General features: G+C 34.8%; 1 protein-coding gene across 1 annotated transcript; it reads right to left on the bottom strand.

Annotated features, from left to right (window-relative positions):
* Positions 1 to 6,925: 6,925 nt before the first annotated feature.
* LOC148578882 (uncharacterized) lies at positions 6,926 to 14,040 on the bottom strand. Its single transcript, XM_088500174.1, has 2 exons — positions 12,915 to 14,040; positions 6,926 to 7,250 (listed from the first exon to the last, which is right to left on the bottom strand). Exons 1-2 carry the CDS (start codon positions 14,038 to 14,040, stop codon positions 7,225 to 7,227), a joined length of 1,152 nt encoding a protein of 383 aa, XP_088356300.1. The 3' UTR covers positions 6,926 to 7,224.
* Positions 14,041 to 15,792: the final 1,752 nt, after the last annotated feature.

Genomic DNA, 15,792 nt, shown 5'->3' with positions numbered 1-15,792 from the left:
ACACCAACTTTTTCTCAAAAAGACCCTTATTTAAATAAATAACTGTTCCTAAAATCTCTCAACTCACTTCCAGGTTAACTTCCCTAAGATGAAGAGAGGAAAAGTCTAGGGGGCCAGCAACTTTTGTGTTTTTTGGCCAACACTTAACCATCAAAACAAAAGTGAGTGATTTCCCATCATTAGATGTAATCTCACACCATTAAAAACACTATTGATGGCCAATTGATGGTTACAAAACACCAAAATTGCTGGCCCCCTACCATTCCTCGTGAAGGGACGGTTATCCACCTTAAAAGGTGGAACTACTTCAACAGTGGTTATTGGTTCATCACTATAAATACACTTACACTCCTCAGGTATCTTTAAGTTCCAATACTCTCTAAACCTGCTAAAACCCTTTGCTGACTTAGGCATCGGAGTGTCTTTGCAGGTACCACCTCCATTCTTTCACATATTACAAGTCGGAGAGCCGCCCCCAGACGCTAGTCTAGGCAGAGACTATCTTCACTCAATGTGTGGGCTAGTCTCACCCCAATCCCCTAACTTCAGGTTACCCATGTAACAAATATTAAGTATAATAAATATATAAAATTATAAATATTATATATATAAATTAAAATTATGAATATTAAATTAAATAAGATAATTTTAGGATATTATTTCTCTAGTATATAGCCGAGTATTATTTCTCTAATTTTATGTTTATTCAAGCATAACGCATTTAGTGATCTTATTACATCTATCCAACTGTGCACAATAAATTTTAGAGTGCTTTATACGTAATGAAGAATTGAAGATACATATATAGCGAAAGAGGACAGAAAGAAAACGTTATTATTTGCTTGATTTTCAATGATCCCCTGAGTGCTGACCCACTATGAGGAAATTTCGAATCAGAACAAGCAAAGGGTGGTTCAGATATTTTAGATCAGCCCACCATGCATCAACAAATTAAATAACAAATGCTATGCATATAAATATCCAACACTATTTCAATAATATTATTTCTCGATGATATTTTAAATATATCTTTATTATTTAATTAACTATTTTCTTCATTAAATAGTTAACGGATTTCTCTTAAAAAAAAAAACTACAATTTTCACCTTCAATTCTGGAAAATATCTTTATGAAAAAAACTAATGAAAAGAAACAAGACATAAATAAGTTAAAATGTCAATAAATCCTTTCACTTTGAGGAAACAATAACACATGTAACAGTGAAAAGTTTCTGAGAAGAGTACGATAGATATTATTAGTATATTACATGCAGAAAGGGCTTTACACTTTTTCATGATTGTATATATATCTTTAGTATATGTTAAGTTGCTAAGTTGATAAACCCAAGGGGCCTAACAAAATTAGGTTTTAAGAGACAAGCCCGCAAGATTCGACTAACATGCACACATGCATAGCCATAATAGAACAATGTGGATGGCATACCCTTTTTCTTTTGGGATCTTTAAACGAAAGCCAAATATCAGAGACTACAGCTATCTACTTAAGGCTATGCATGATGCATTTTTCATATGATAACAACTAAAAGCAACTTGCCAGAGGACCAATTGCTTTTCACAAGGTCCACCACATTAACACGCATTCAGAATAACAAAATAGAATGCATTATATACCTACCATGCTTATTAGCTTATGGGCCAATTAAGTATTGTTGTGATCATGGAAAGGAGCTAGACATGCATGATTATTATTCACATTAATTAATGCAACTTGATAAGCTAACCATCATTGTGTTTAAACCCTTTTATTTCTCATTAGATTAATGAAGCGTTTCATTAGCATCCATGCGTAGCTTTCTAAATTTATTAAATAAGTAAATAAAACCGATGAACATACATTAGCTTTTTATGTTCTTATTAGAAAGCTAAGATTATATAAAGCTAATAATCTTATTTATTTTATGGCAATTATTTTGGTATATATAAGACCTTTCATAGGGATGCATGCTGATTAGGTTCATGTCACTAGCAAACGCTCTTGTACATTGTATTAGATGCTATGAACCAGTCTCTTTCTCCGTACAAACATTATAAGAATATAAATCTTTTAAAATGATGTGATTTTATTTTAATATTATAAAATTATGATAAAAAATTTATAAAAAGATTATCAAGGACAAAAATTTCTATCGAATAATAAAAAAATTAAGATTTACGTAAATAAAAAAATAATAAAATTTTTTAGTTATTATTTTTAGAATTTATTTTTTTAATAATAATTAATTTTAACATTTATTATCTAAAATTTAAAAGAATTTAATGTATATACTTTTATATTTGATCAAGTATTAAGTTTGTTACACAAATAAAATAATTAATGTTCATGTTTATTATTTAAAAATAATATATCTTTTTCTATAATAAAAGTATAATTAGATATTAGTATAAAAAATTTATAGTGATAGTTATAAAATTAATTTTTTGAAAGAATAAAGTATCGTTTTTGTCTCCAACGTTTGGGGTAAGTCTCAAATTTGTCCCTAACGTTTCAATCGTCCTATTTAAGTCCTTAACGTTTCAAAATTGACTCAATATTGTCCTGCCGTTAGGTATCCGTTAAAAGAATTAACGGCGGGACAAAATTGAGACGATTTTGAAACGTTAGGGACTTAAATAGGACGAAAACGTTGGGGACAAAAATGATACATAGAAATAAATTTTAGTTTTATCCTTCAATAATATCAATTTTTTACTATACATAGTATTCAATTATTTTTTAATCACATATAAGTAAATTACACTTAATCACATTACTTTTATTCTAAATAAATTTATTTTTTTTATAATTTTACACTTAAAGTTATAAGTTAATATAAAAAAATTTATTTAAAGTTGGGGACAAAACAATACTTTACTTTTTTTGAAATAATTGAATCTTGATTCTAATTATTAATCATAACATAATATTTTCTCCAAATTATATGTAATAAATATTTAAAAAAAGAGAAGTGAAAATATAAATTAAAAAGATAAATAGTGAAAGTTTAAAACTAAATAAAAAAGACTAAAAAAAATATGCATATAATATATTTTTATTGTTGTTGTCGTCGTCTATATAGCCTTCAATGTACGGGTTGCATGCAGGCTAGCCCGCCCCACCCCTCCAAAAACTCGATAGTTGGCGGACTACTCCAACCTAACTCATCTACTAAGGTGGTCTCGAATTTCTACTCCATTTTGTTTAATGGCTGATTGGCGGTCCGACTGCTAAGTCCACTAAATAAAAATAATCATCAACTAAATATTTTATAATAAAATAATTCAATAAATATTGGCTAAAATATTTAATTAAATATTATTTAAATTTTTAATCAATTAAACAATGTTCAAATTATATCTTAAAGTAAAATGAACAAATATTTTAAAAACAAGCATAAAAATGAGAGTGTGTCTGCGTAGGGAGATAAAAAAATTTTTTTTGTATTATTAAGACTATTTATATTATTAAGAGGACACAAAAAGATTGTTTGACCATCCATCAATAAAAATTAGCTGGAGAGACTAAAAAAGAATATATTTGATCGACCTATAAAAAGTAAAAATAATTTCGCTATTTAGTGTCTTTAAGGATATTATGAATATTTTTTCTTTTATAAAAAGTATGCAGTGATATAGCTAAATTCAAAAGTATGAATTCTTATACCTATACAGATATAGTAAAGCCTACCTAAGTACTTTGTCTTGCGTATAATTCATGGAATAGACAAGTGTGTAGGAAAACTACACCATGCATCGTCGGGCCATGAAATGTGGAAGTTGAAGGATTCCAATTTCCTCCCACTCTCCCAAAGCATTTACAGAAAACAAACAACCACATGCCCAACTTGGCAACCTTCGCTTGCATCTATATTTTTTTTCTTCTTTATTTTCGTGCACAATACTACTTTTGGAAACAAAAAACAAACACGCTCCAATCAGGGACCGTTCTATTTGTATTTGTGTAGCCGTGTAGAGCACTACAATATTGTTTAGAATTTTAATGACTAATATACATCAATAATATTTATTTGTTTCAAATTATTAAATTTGATTTTATAATAATTTCTTACTCAATTTTATTTTAATATTTAATGATCAATTTAAGAATTTTATATTAGATGTTTATTATAATAATTAATTCTCAAAATTAAATATTTTTTAAATTAATGTAAAAAAATATTATTTATCTATTCGTAATTTTTCTTTTGAAATTATTTTTTTCGTAATATGTATTAATTAAAAGAATTTTTTTAATTATCAATATATCATTAAGAGTTAATTATATGTGAGATAAAGTTTTAAATGAGTGTTTAGTGACATATAAAATGAGAGATTTTTCGATTGCATTATCAAAAAAAGATTATTCAATAATCTTTTAGAAATATGAAACCTAAGAAATAGAATTATAAATTATATGTTATTATTTAAATTATTATTTTAGTATTTTAATTTTTTAATTAAATATTTTAAAATTAATCATATTTTATAATAATAAAATATAATTATAACAATAATTATGTTACATATACATAAAAATAATTATCTATATAAAATATATATAAAAATAAATTAAACAATATATATTTATACATAAATATATAATAAATAATTTAATATTTAATTTTTTATATACATATAATATTTTTTTTAAAAATTATTAACATGTTATATATTTTGTTCTAACTATTAAAATTTTTTGTATTCGTCATTATCTCCCATAATCAAGATGAGACCATATATATGGTTTAATTAGTTTCATAGAGTGTGTAATTATTTTTTTTTTTAAAGTTAAGAGAAATTCAAATTCAAAATCTCATAAAAAGATTATATTATTTCAATTATAGTTGGTTAGTTTTATAAGGTGGGTACCTATGTATACTATTTGTGTATTTAGTGTGTATATAATGACTGTGCTATATTAATTTAGGATTCCGCTAGAGAGATAATGGACTATTTGTACAATGTGTATAATGAGTTATTGAGTTACAAAATGAATATCCCCCATATTATCTAGAATAACCATCCGAATACTAGCGATAATAAATATCTTACCAAAAGCTTAAATTGATTTTGGGGTTCACTAAGGATCGAACTCTTAACTTTTCGAATCTAGCGCTCTAATACCATGTCATGATACCACTCATCCCAAAAGCGTCAACTAATAAAAAAAGGTAACACTAATGATTATATCTCTAATACTCCCTAAACTTTTATTGTACACATTGTATGCTCCTCATACTTTCCCATTAATTTATTCAATAACATCTGCCGTGTCACTAACTTTGAGGTAAGAGGGATAAATTAATAAGGTGTTTGTTACGGTATGATGATAAATTTATAAGTATCGATACGTTTAAAATATGGACAAATAATAACAATTTATGTGGAATTTATTTTCCACATCAACGTTTAATTTTTGTTTTTTTAAATATATATTATATCACCACTTTTACTAATACACCCATTTAATTAAATAAAAATAAAAAAATATTTTTTATTTAATTTTATAAAAAATCTTAAACATCTTTCTTTTATTTGATTAGACAAAAGTATCCTTTTAAATTAACGAAATTTTAGAATTCAATTAATCCTAATTTTATAGTTTCAAATAATTTAAATAACAAAACAAAAACATATTAAAAAAATAAAAAATCAAAATTTCTTCGTCTTCTCCAATTTCTCTAATCATCCGTGCCTCCTCTGAGCAAAACATATCAAAGAAAAAAAAATCAATCGTTCTTCATCTTCTCCAATTACTCCTCTGAAGCAAAGCAGTGAAAATCTCAAACCAAAACCCTAAGTTCTTTGCCGCTGCCTTGAAAATGTCCAACCAAAACCCCTTGGCTCAAACGGGTTACAAGCAGGGTGGTCTCTATCTTCTCCTTCAGGAAGAAAAGCCCGCCAATACCAATCTCGATCTTGAAGCTTTACGAAATACTTTTCATCAAGCCTTATCTCTGACTCAGTCCTCTTCTCTCTACCGAACAGTGGATGAAGAAGGATGTTACCGAGAACTTCGATTCCCGCCTCCGCCGCTCTCACTGCCACGTGGTGAACTATGTTTCCACCTGAACTGTCACCGCCATGTATATATTAACTTTTGATTCCGATTCCGATTCGGATCTTCCGCTCCGGAGCCATTTTCTCGATCTGACCCACTCCAGGGCGGTCCAGCCGTCCTCGTAGGCGCAGGAAAAGCGGTGCTCCGGTGAACGACGGTAGTTGACAGAGACGACGACAGAATTGCTTACATTGACGAGACGGCGGCGGCAAAGAACCTAGGGTTTTGGTTTGGGACTTCACTACTTTGCTTTAGAGGGGTAATTGGAGAAGACGAAGAGCGATGGATTTTTTTTTTTTATATGTTTTGCTTAGAGGGGGCACGAATGATTAGAGAAATTGGAGAAGATGAAGAAATTTTGATTTTTTGTTTTTTAATATGTTTTTGTTTTGTTGTTTAAATTATTTGAAATTATAAAATTAGGATTAATTGAATTCTAAAATTTCGTTAATTTAAAAGGATATTTTTGTCTAATCAAATAAAAGAAGAATGTTTAAGACTTTTTATAAAATTAAATAAAAAATATTTTTTATTTTTATTTAATTAAATGGGTGTATTACTAAAAGTGGTGATATAATATATATTTAAAAAAAAACAAAAATTAAATGTTGATGTGGAAAATAAATTCCACGTAACTTGTTATTATTTGTCCATATTTTAAACATATCGGTACGTATGATGTAACACCCTACCACACAAAGCTTTACGCTTAAGTCGTAAAACAAAGGTGATGTGGTATTACGACCTCTAAAATAAAATAAGTACATATAATAGCAGAAGGGTTATAATATGCTAGGAGCCTTGAAGGATAGGGAAAATAAAAATCGCGAGATAAAAGCGCAACGCTCAAGGAACGAGTTAACTTGCATGCTAAGAAAACTGTAACTGTCAAACATAAGATAACAGAAGTAGGAATAGAGTGCCAAAGATACAAAATATCAAGCTCCTAACTCAGCCTGCGAAGTCAAGACTGGCCGGAGAATATTTACACATATATATACATACATATCCAAAACCCAAAAGTACATATACACAATCCTGCCTCTCCATAAACCTCTAAGAGGATCAAAAAGAATAAGTCATGCGGAGAGAAAACTAAGTACATATATATACATCATAGCATAACAAAATATCCCAGTAACTACTCCGCTTCAAGAGTCCAGACGCCTAACGAGATGCCTCTCGACCTGCATCTGAAAATTAACAACATAGTATGGAATGAGAACCGGAGGTTCTCAGTATGGTAAAGGTGCCACACACATAATATATAAGGTCCTGGGAATGCCAGAGGCAATCCTAGAACGCCGACACTCAGATTGTAGAGCTTAAAGTATTAAACAGAAGCCATAAAAGGTGGTTTCCTAGAAATATTTAATCCTAACTTAACTTAACCTTAAATCTAAGTCCTATACTTCCATTCCTCCATACCTCCAATTCCATCATGCATTTTCACAGACAAATAAACAGATAAAGGCAAACACAAGAAAGTTACAACTACTGCAGGTAACAAATACACATTTAGCATGGCAAATACAGATAGACACACCCAATTAGAGCACAAGCAAGTAATTCAAGTAATATGCATATGATGCATGCCTGTCCTATGGCTGATGAGGCTCATCTGTCGGTTATCCAGCCAACCCGACAAGTCTGAATTGTCCTTAGACTGTCCCCCGACGTGCATCCCCAAGAGTCTATGCATAGATTTTTCTCAAATAATCAATATTGCTCAATGGGGGTAACATTCCCGGGAATTTATATAGTGCCCGGTTACACTTACGTTGTAGGGTCAACAGAGTATCGAGTTTTCAACCTGGTACACGTGGTGGCAAGCCACGGCACTTAATCCAGGGAATCTCGTATCTCAGATTATTCAAATTCATAAGCCATATAAATAATTCAATTATAATTCATCAACATCCACATCATTCCCAATTGCATCTCATTCATCATCATACATTAAACATATTCAATCCTTATCCTTCATTATATCACCTCCCATTCCATCCATCAATAGTTTCAATTCAAAGCATAATTCATTCTTTTCTAAGAATCAAACTTCAAACTTAAAACATACTCACTATCTTAATAACTCAAAATCAAACCATATAACCCTTAAATCTAAATCTCTTTTAAATAATCATCTAAATAAAATCTCTAATTTTTTTATAAAATTTCGGCAGCATCTCCTCTAAAACTCGGACTTTGCCACCCTTTTCGGGTCCAAACCTGCTTTCTTTTCAATTCAACATACCCTTCCTCATCATCATAACAATCACCACAATAAATCTACTTCAAATCAACAATTAAACTCATACAATATTCAAATCCAACAACCAAAATTCAACTAAGGATCATAGTTCACAAATCCTAGGCTTTTAACACAAAATACCTCATTATCACAACAACCTCCACAATAGTTATACCTCAAATCAATAATTCACCAAATCATTAGTTAATCAACAATAACATTCAACCATAATTCTCTCCAAATTAACATAACAACATTCACCATCCAAAATTAAAAACTAATTATCCAATAAACTTCAACCAAATATATTCATCGATAAATTACTAAACATTAAACATACACCTGCATTCCAACTTATCCAATGGTCATCTAGCCTAAGTTTTCACAGAACATTATATATTAAATGCAAGAAACCTAAACCATACCTTAGCCGATTTCCACGTAACGACCAAAGCTATTTATTCAAAACCAAAACAGCCCCTCAAAACTCAACTAATCCGCTTCCTCCAAGTTCCAGTATTCACAATTTCAAGCTCCAATTATTTATTTTCAACCTAATACACATTCATAATACATATATACCCAATTTAATACTCAAAGCTCAAATTTAATGAAATTAAAATAGAATTATCATATCCTCACCTTACCCAAGCTTCACATAAGCAAGAGTGAACGTTTCTCTCAAGCTAATTGGATCCTAAAACATCAGAAATCAAAGAAATTCAATATTCCCACTTAAAATTCGAAAATTGGGGGAAGATGAAGCTGAGAGTGAAATAGCAAGTTACCTATGAAATTGTTCCGGTAGAAATGTAGAGCTCGACGTGGTGAACGCGTGGCCGCAAACGGTGCGGCGATCGGAGCTCGAACGGAGGAGTTACGGGAAATTGAATTTCACGTAAACGAATTTCTCTTCTTCTCTTCCCTGGGAGGCTTGCTGCGTCGCTGAGGGAAATGAAGAGAAAATGAGCCCGTGGCTCTTTTTAATGGGCTGGTCCGGTTGAACCGACAGCCCGGTTCGGGTCCGGTTCAACCGGTTCGGTCCTTTCGGTCCATTCTTGGACCGTTTTCTTCAAAATTAGTGTCAAAATTCTCGTTTCGATGAGCTCTACCCTATTTTGATATAATATTCGCATTGCTAATCCTCCTTATTAAAAAATAATTTATTAACTAATTATCTACTAATTTAACCGGGGTTTACATTCTACCCACCTAATAAAGAATTTTGCCCTCAAAATTCAAATATAGTTACCTGAAAAGAGATGTGGATAGTCCTTTCGCATATCTGATTCGAGTTCCCAGGTATGTTCCTCGATACCAGCTCGTCTCCAAGCTACTTTTACCAATGATACTTCCCTTCCTCGTAATCGTTTAACACTGGTGTCATCAATCCTCACCGGAATTACTGGGAGTGTTAGATCTTCTCTCACTTGGATTGGTTCTGGTTCTAGAACATGACTTGCGTCAGGATTATACTTCCGAAGCTGTGACACATGGAACACATCGTGCAAATTCGAAAGGTATGGCGGTAAGGCAATTCTATAAGCCACTGGTCCAATTCTTTTCAGAATCTCAAACGGTCCAATATAACGGGGATTCAGTTTCTTGGTCTTAATAGCTCTTCCCACTCCAGTGGTTGGTGTAACTTTCAAAAAGACATGTTCTCCTTCTTCGAACTCCAAAGGCTTTCGCCTCTGGTCAGCATAGCTCTTTTGGCGGCTTTGGGCTATAAGCATTCGACTACGAATCTTCTTTATCTGCTCAGTCGTTTCGGCTATCATCTCAGGCCCTAATAAACTCCTTTCTCCAGTTTCATACCAACACAATGGAGATTGACATTTCCTGCCATACAGAGCCTCATATGGAGCCATTCCGATGCTCGCATGATAGCTATTATTATAAGCAAACTCTACTAATGGCATATACCGGTCCCAGCTCGCCGGTTGGTCCAAAACACAAGCTCTTAGCATATCTTCCAAGGTCTGAATAGTTCTTTCTGACTGACCATCTGTCTGAGGGTGATACGCAGTACTCAAGCTTAACTGAGTCCCAAATGCACGCTGAAAAGCTCCCCAGAACCTTGATGTGAAACGAGGATCTCTGTCAGATATGATAGTAGAAGGCACACCATGCAACCTGACAATCTCTTTGATATACATTCGAGCCAATTCCTCCATTGTGCAACTTATTCGGATAGGAAGAAAGTGAGCTGATTTTGTCAGTCGATCCACAACCACCCAAATAGCGTCACAACCAGATCGGGTTCTAGGCAAACCTATCACAAAATCCATTGCGATACTCTCCCATTTCCATTGTGGAATCTCCAAAGGCTGAAGGGTCCCTGATGGTCTCTGATGCTCAATCTTAACCTTCTGACACGTTAAACATTTAGATACATGCAATGCCACATCATTCTTCATACCTGGCCACCAGAACATCGCTTTCAGATCCTGATACATTTTAGTGCTCCCTGGGTGAATTGAAAACCCGCTCTTGTGAGCTTCCTTCAAGATACTTTGTCGTAGGTCTCCAACATCAGGCACAATAATCCGGTTCTTGAACCTCCATAAACCATCCTGACCTTTTGACATTCTCCACTGTTTTCCCTGTTCAACTGCTGGTAATACCTTACGTAACGCTTCACTATCTTGATGAGCCTTCAGAAGTTCTGATTTAAAATCACTTGAAATCTGTAACTGACTCAAACACAAAATTCCAAATTCTTCTCTAACTCCCAAATTCAAACCTTGAAATGCCTTTAGTAACTCTTCCTCCCGTAGCATCATCCAAGCTGCATATAAAGACTTCCGACTCAAAGCGTCCGCCACAACGTTCGCTTTTCCTGGATGATAATTCAATTCAAAATCATAATCTTTCAGAAGCTCCATCCACCTCCTCTGACGCATATTCAACTCTTTCTGCTCAAAAAGATACTTCAAACTCTTATGGTCTGAGAAAACATGAAACTTAACGCCATAGAGGTAGTGCCTCCAAATCTTTAAAGCAAACACAACAGCAGCAAGTTCTAAATCATGTGTCGGGTAGTTCATCTCATGCGGCCTTAACTGCCGTGAGGCGTATGCTACAACATTCTGGTGCTGCATCAAAACACACCCCAACCCTTTCAGAGATGCATCACAATACACTTCAAACGATTCACTTGGTTCAGGTAATACCAATACAGGTGCAGTAGTCAACCTGTGCTTCAATGCCTGGAAACTCTCTTCACATTCCGGAGTCCAGATAAAAGGTGTATCCTTCCTAGTCAACTTAGTTAAAGGTAAGGCGAGCTGTGAAAATCCCTTAATGAATCTGCGATAATACCCTGCCAAACCTAAGAAACTCCTGATCTCTGTCACTGAAGTTGGTCGCTCCCAATTCATCACTGCTTCCACCTTAGCAGGATCCACAGCTACCCCCTGCTTACTCACCACGTGGCCAAGAAACTTCACTTCACTCTTCCAGAACTCACATTTAGATAGCTTAGCATATAACTTCCTGTCTCTCAGAATTTGCAGCACAGTTCGCAAATGATCAGCATGTTCCTCTTCAGTCTTAGAATAAACAAGAATGTCATCAATGAAGACAATAACAAACTTGTCCAGATACGGTCGAAAAATCCTGTTCATATAATCCATAAATACTGCCGGGGCATTAGTTAACCCGAAAGACATCACTGTATACTCATAATGACCATAACGGGTTCTGAAAGCAGTTTTCGGAATATCCTCGTCTCTAACCCTTATCTGATGATATCCGGATCGCAGGTCAATCTTAGAAAACACACTGGCACCCTGTAGCTGATCCATTAGATCATCGATTCTAGGCAACGGATATTTATTCTTCACAGTGATCTTATTCAATTGCCGATAATCGACACACAGCCGCATACTCCCATCCTTCTTCTTTACCAGTAACACTGGCGCTCCCCACGGAGAAACACTTGGTCGGATAAAATGCTTACCCAACAGATCTTCCAGCTGAGCTTTCAGTTCAGCCATTTCTAAAGGCGACATCCTATAAGGAGTAATTGAAATTGGACCGGATCCAGGTACCAACTCAATTGCAAATTCAACCTCTCGGTTAGGTGGGAATTCATTAATATCATCCGGAAACACATTTGGAAATTCACATACAACCGGAATTTGCTCTAAACTCTGATCATCACCTGATACTCCCGCAGTTAATAACATAATACCCTGACATTCGGTTCCAGAACAGTTTACTATCATAGAGTTCAAATAGTAACTATTCACCACAACCGGTGCTTCTGACCCTTCTGGCATAAACTGTACTGACTTCTCAGAACAATCAAGCAAAACATGATTCTTGGATAACCAATCCAATTCCAAAATGAGATCAAGACCAGTCATAGGCAAACAAATCAAATCATGCACAAATTCACGCTGTTGTACTCGAAAGGGAACTTGTGGACATTCTATCCTAGTCACCATAGCTTCATGAGTAGCATTATATACTTTCAAATCATAACCTAAGACCACCATTCTCAATCTTAATTCATGGGCCTTTTCAAATGCAATAAATGAATGACTTGCTCCTGAATCAAATAAAGCATTTAAGATTTTACCAGCCATTTCACAATTACCTCTAATAAGTGTCTCAGATCCCTCAGCACCAATGGTAGAAGTAGTGTATACTCTCCCCGGCTGTTGCACCCTACCAGTCTCATACTTCTTCTTCTCAGGGCAATTACTGGCTATATGCCCGGGATGTCCACAGGAATAGCACACTCCAAGTCCTAATCTACACGGAACTCCAGGATGATATTTTCCACACTTCTGACAATTCAGATCCTGCTGTGGCTGCTTCCCAAACCTTTTTCCTTGATTAGCAGTAATATTCGGCCTTCTGTAATTACCTTGACCCTGAGTCTGCTGCGAAACAAAACCTCCACGTTTGAAATTCCTACCTCTCGGAGCAAAGTTCCTCCCTGAAGGCCTCTGAAAAGGCATCCTCAAACTCCCTTTCTCTGCTGCCGCCTTCCTCACACAATCCTCAGCCACCCTACTCTTATTCACCAATTCAGAAAATACCCTGATCTCCATTGGGGCAACGAAGCTCAGAATATCGCTCCGAAGACCTCCCTCATATTTAATACACTTCCATTCAGCAAAATCTTCAGGCGCACCTTGACAGATACGAGAAAAGCGACATAACTCCTCAAATTTGCTGGTATACTCAGCAACAGTCATTTGTCCCTGCTTTAACTGCATTAATTCAAGTTCCTTGGCATTTCTAGCTGAATTAGGAAAGTATTTCTTATAGAACTCTGTCCGGAAAACCTCCCAAGGAATCGCAGCACCATCAGGCTGCAGGATACGTCGTGTTCCCTGCCACCAATACTGAGCTTCACCTTGCAACTGATAAGTCCCAAATTCAACCCATTGCTCTTCAGGAACCTGTTGTGCCTGTAACGCCCTTTCCATAGCCTGAATCCAATTATCTGCATCAGTTGGATTTGAGGTTCCCCTAAAAGTCGGAGGGCGAACTTTCAGAAATGTAGCAAGTGTCATAGGACCGTCCTCATCATTATTGTTCCCATGATTACCCTGATTTATCTGATTACCCAGTGCCTCAGCTGTTGCCTGCATAGCTGCAGCCATATTTCCCAAGGCAGCCATAAAGTCTACTGGATCAGTCCCTGTGGGTACAGGAGTAACGGTGCCTGCCCTACCTCTACCTCGCCCGCGACCGCGTCCGCGAGTCGACATCTGGTCCCTATACACACCAAACAAGTGATATTAAGTTGATCAGTCTCAATATCGCAGGTCTAATGCTTTAAGTTCCAAATGCATGCTCACAAACGTTTATGCCATATATATCAATCAGATATCCTAATAGCACATAAACACATATACAGAGAATGCACAGAAGCACAATCAGTCCGTCTTTCAGGCTCTATAGGAACGAACTGCTCTGATACCATTAATGTAACACCCTACCACACAAAGCTTTACGCTTAAGTCGTAAAACAAAGGTGATGTGGTATTACGACCTCTAAAATAAAATAAGTACATATAATAGCAGAAGGGTTATAATATGCTAGGAGCCTTGAAGGATAGGGAAAATAAAAATCGCGAGATAAAAGCGCAACGCTCAAGGAACGAGTTAACTTGCATGATAAGAAAACTGTAACTGTCAAACATAAGATAACAGAAGTAGGAATAGAGTGCCAAAGATACAAAATATCAAGCTCCTAACTCAGCCTGCGAAGTCAAGACTGGCCGGAGAATATTTACACATATATATACATACATATCCAAAACCCAAAAGTACATATACACAATCCTGCCTCTCCATAAACCTCTAAGAGGATCAAAAAGAATAAGTCATGCGGAGAGAAAACTAAGTACATATATATACATCATAGCATAACAAAATATCCCAGTAACTACTCCGCTTCAAGAGTCCAGACGCCTAACGAGATGCCTCTCGACCTGCATCTGAAAATTAACAACATAGTATGGAATGAGAACCGGAGGTTCTCAGTATGGTAAAGGTGCCACACACATAATATATAAGGTCCTGGGAATGCCAGAGGCAATCCTAGAACGCCGACACTCAGATTGTAGAGCTTAAAGTATTAAACAGAAGCCATAAAAGGTGGTTTCCTAGAAATATTTAATCCTAACTTAACTTAACCTTAAATCTAAGTCCTATACTGCCATTCCTCCATACCTCCAATTCCATCATGCATTTTCACAGACAAATAAACAGATAAAGGCAAACACAAGAAAGTTACAACTACTGCAGGTAACAAATACACATTTAGCATGGCAAATACAGATAGACACACCCAATTAGAGCACAAGCAAGTAATTCAAGTAATATGCATATGATGCATGCCTGTCCTATGGCTGATGAGGCTCATCTGTCGGTTATCCAGCCAACCCGACAAGTCTGAATTGTCCTTAGACTGTCCCCCGACGTGCATCCCCAAGAGTCTATGCATAGATTTTTCTCAAATAATCAATATTGCTCAATGGGGGTAACATTCCCGGGAATTTATATAGTGCCCGGTCACACTTACGTTGTAGGGTCAACAGAGTATCGAGTTTTCAACCTGGTACACGTGGTGGCAAGCCACGGCACTTAATCCAGGGAATCTCGTATCTCAGATTATTCAAATTCATAAGCCATATAAATAATTCAATTATAATTCATCAACATCCACATCATTCCCAATTGCATCTCATTCATCATCATACATTAAACATATTCAATCCTTATCCTTCATTATATCACCTCCCATTCCATCCATCAATAGTTTCAATTCAAAGCATAATTCATTCTTTTCTAAGAATCAAACTTCAAACTTAAAACATACTCACTATCTTAATAACTCAAAATCAAACCATATAACCCTTAAATCTAAATCTCTTTTAAATAATCATCTAAATAAAATCTCTAATTTTTTTATAAAATTTCGGCAGCATCTCCTCTAAAACTCGGACTTTGCCACC

This window comes from Arachis ipaensis, chromosome B1 (assembly GCF_059453495.1).
Source record: "Arachis ipaensis isolate K30076 ecotype BB chromosome B1, ASM5945349v1, whole genome shotgun sequence".
NCBI classification, from domain to species: Eukaryota; Viridiplantae; Streptophyta; class Magnoliopsida; order Fabales; family Fabaceae; genus Arachis; species Arachis ipaensis.
The sequence above is the reverse complement of the archived record's forward strand: the minus strand, read 5'-3'. Positions and strand labels throughout refer to the sequence as shown.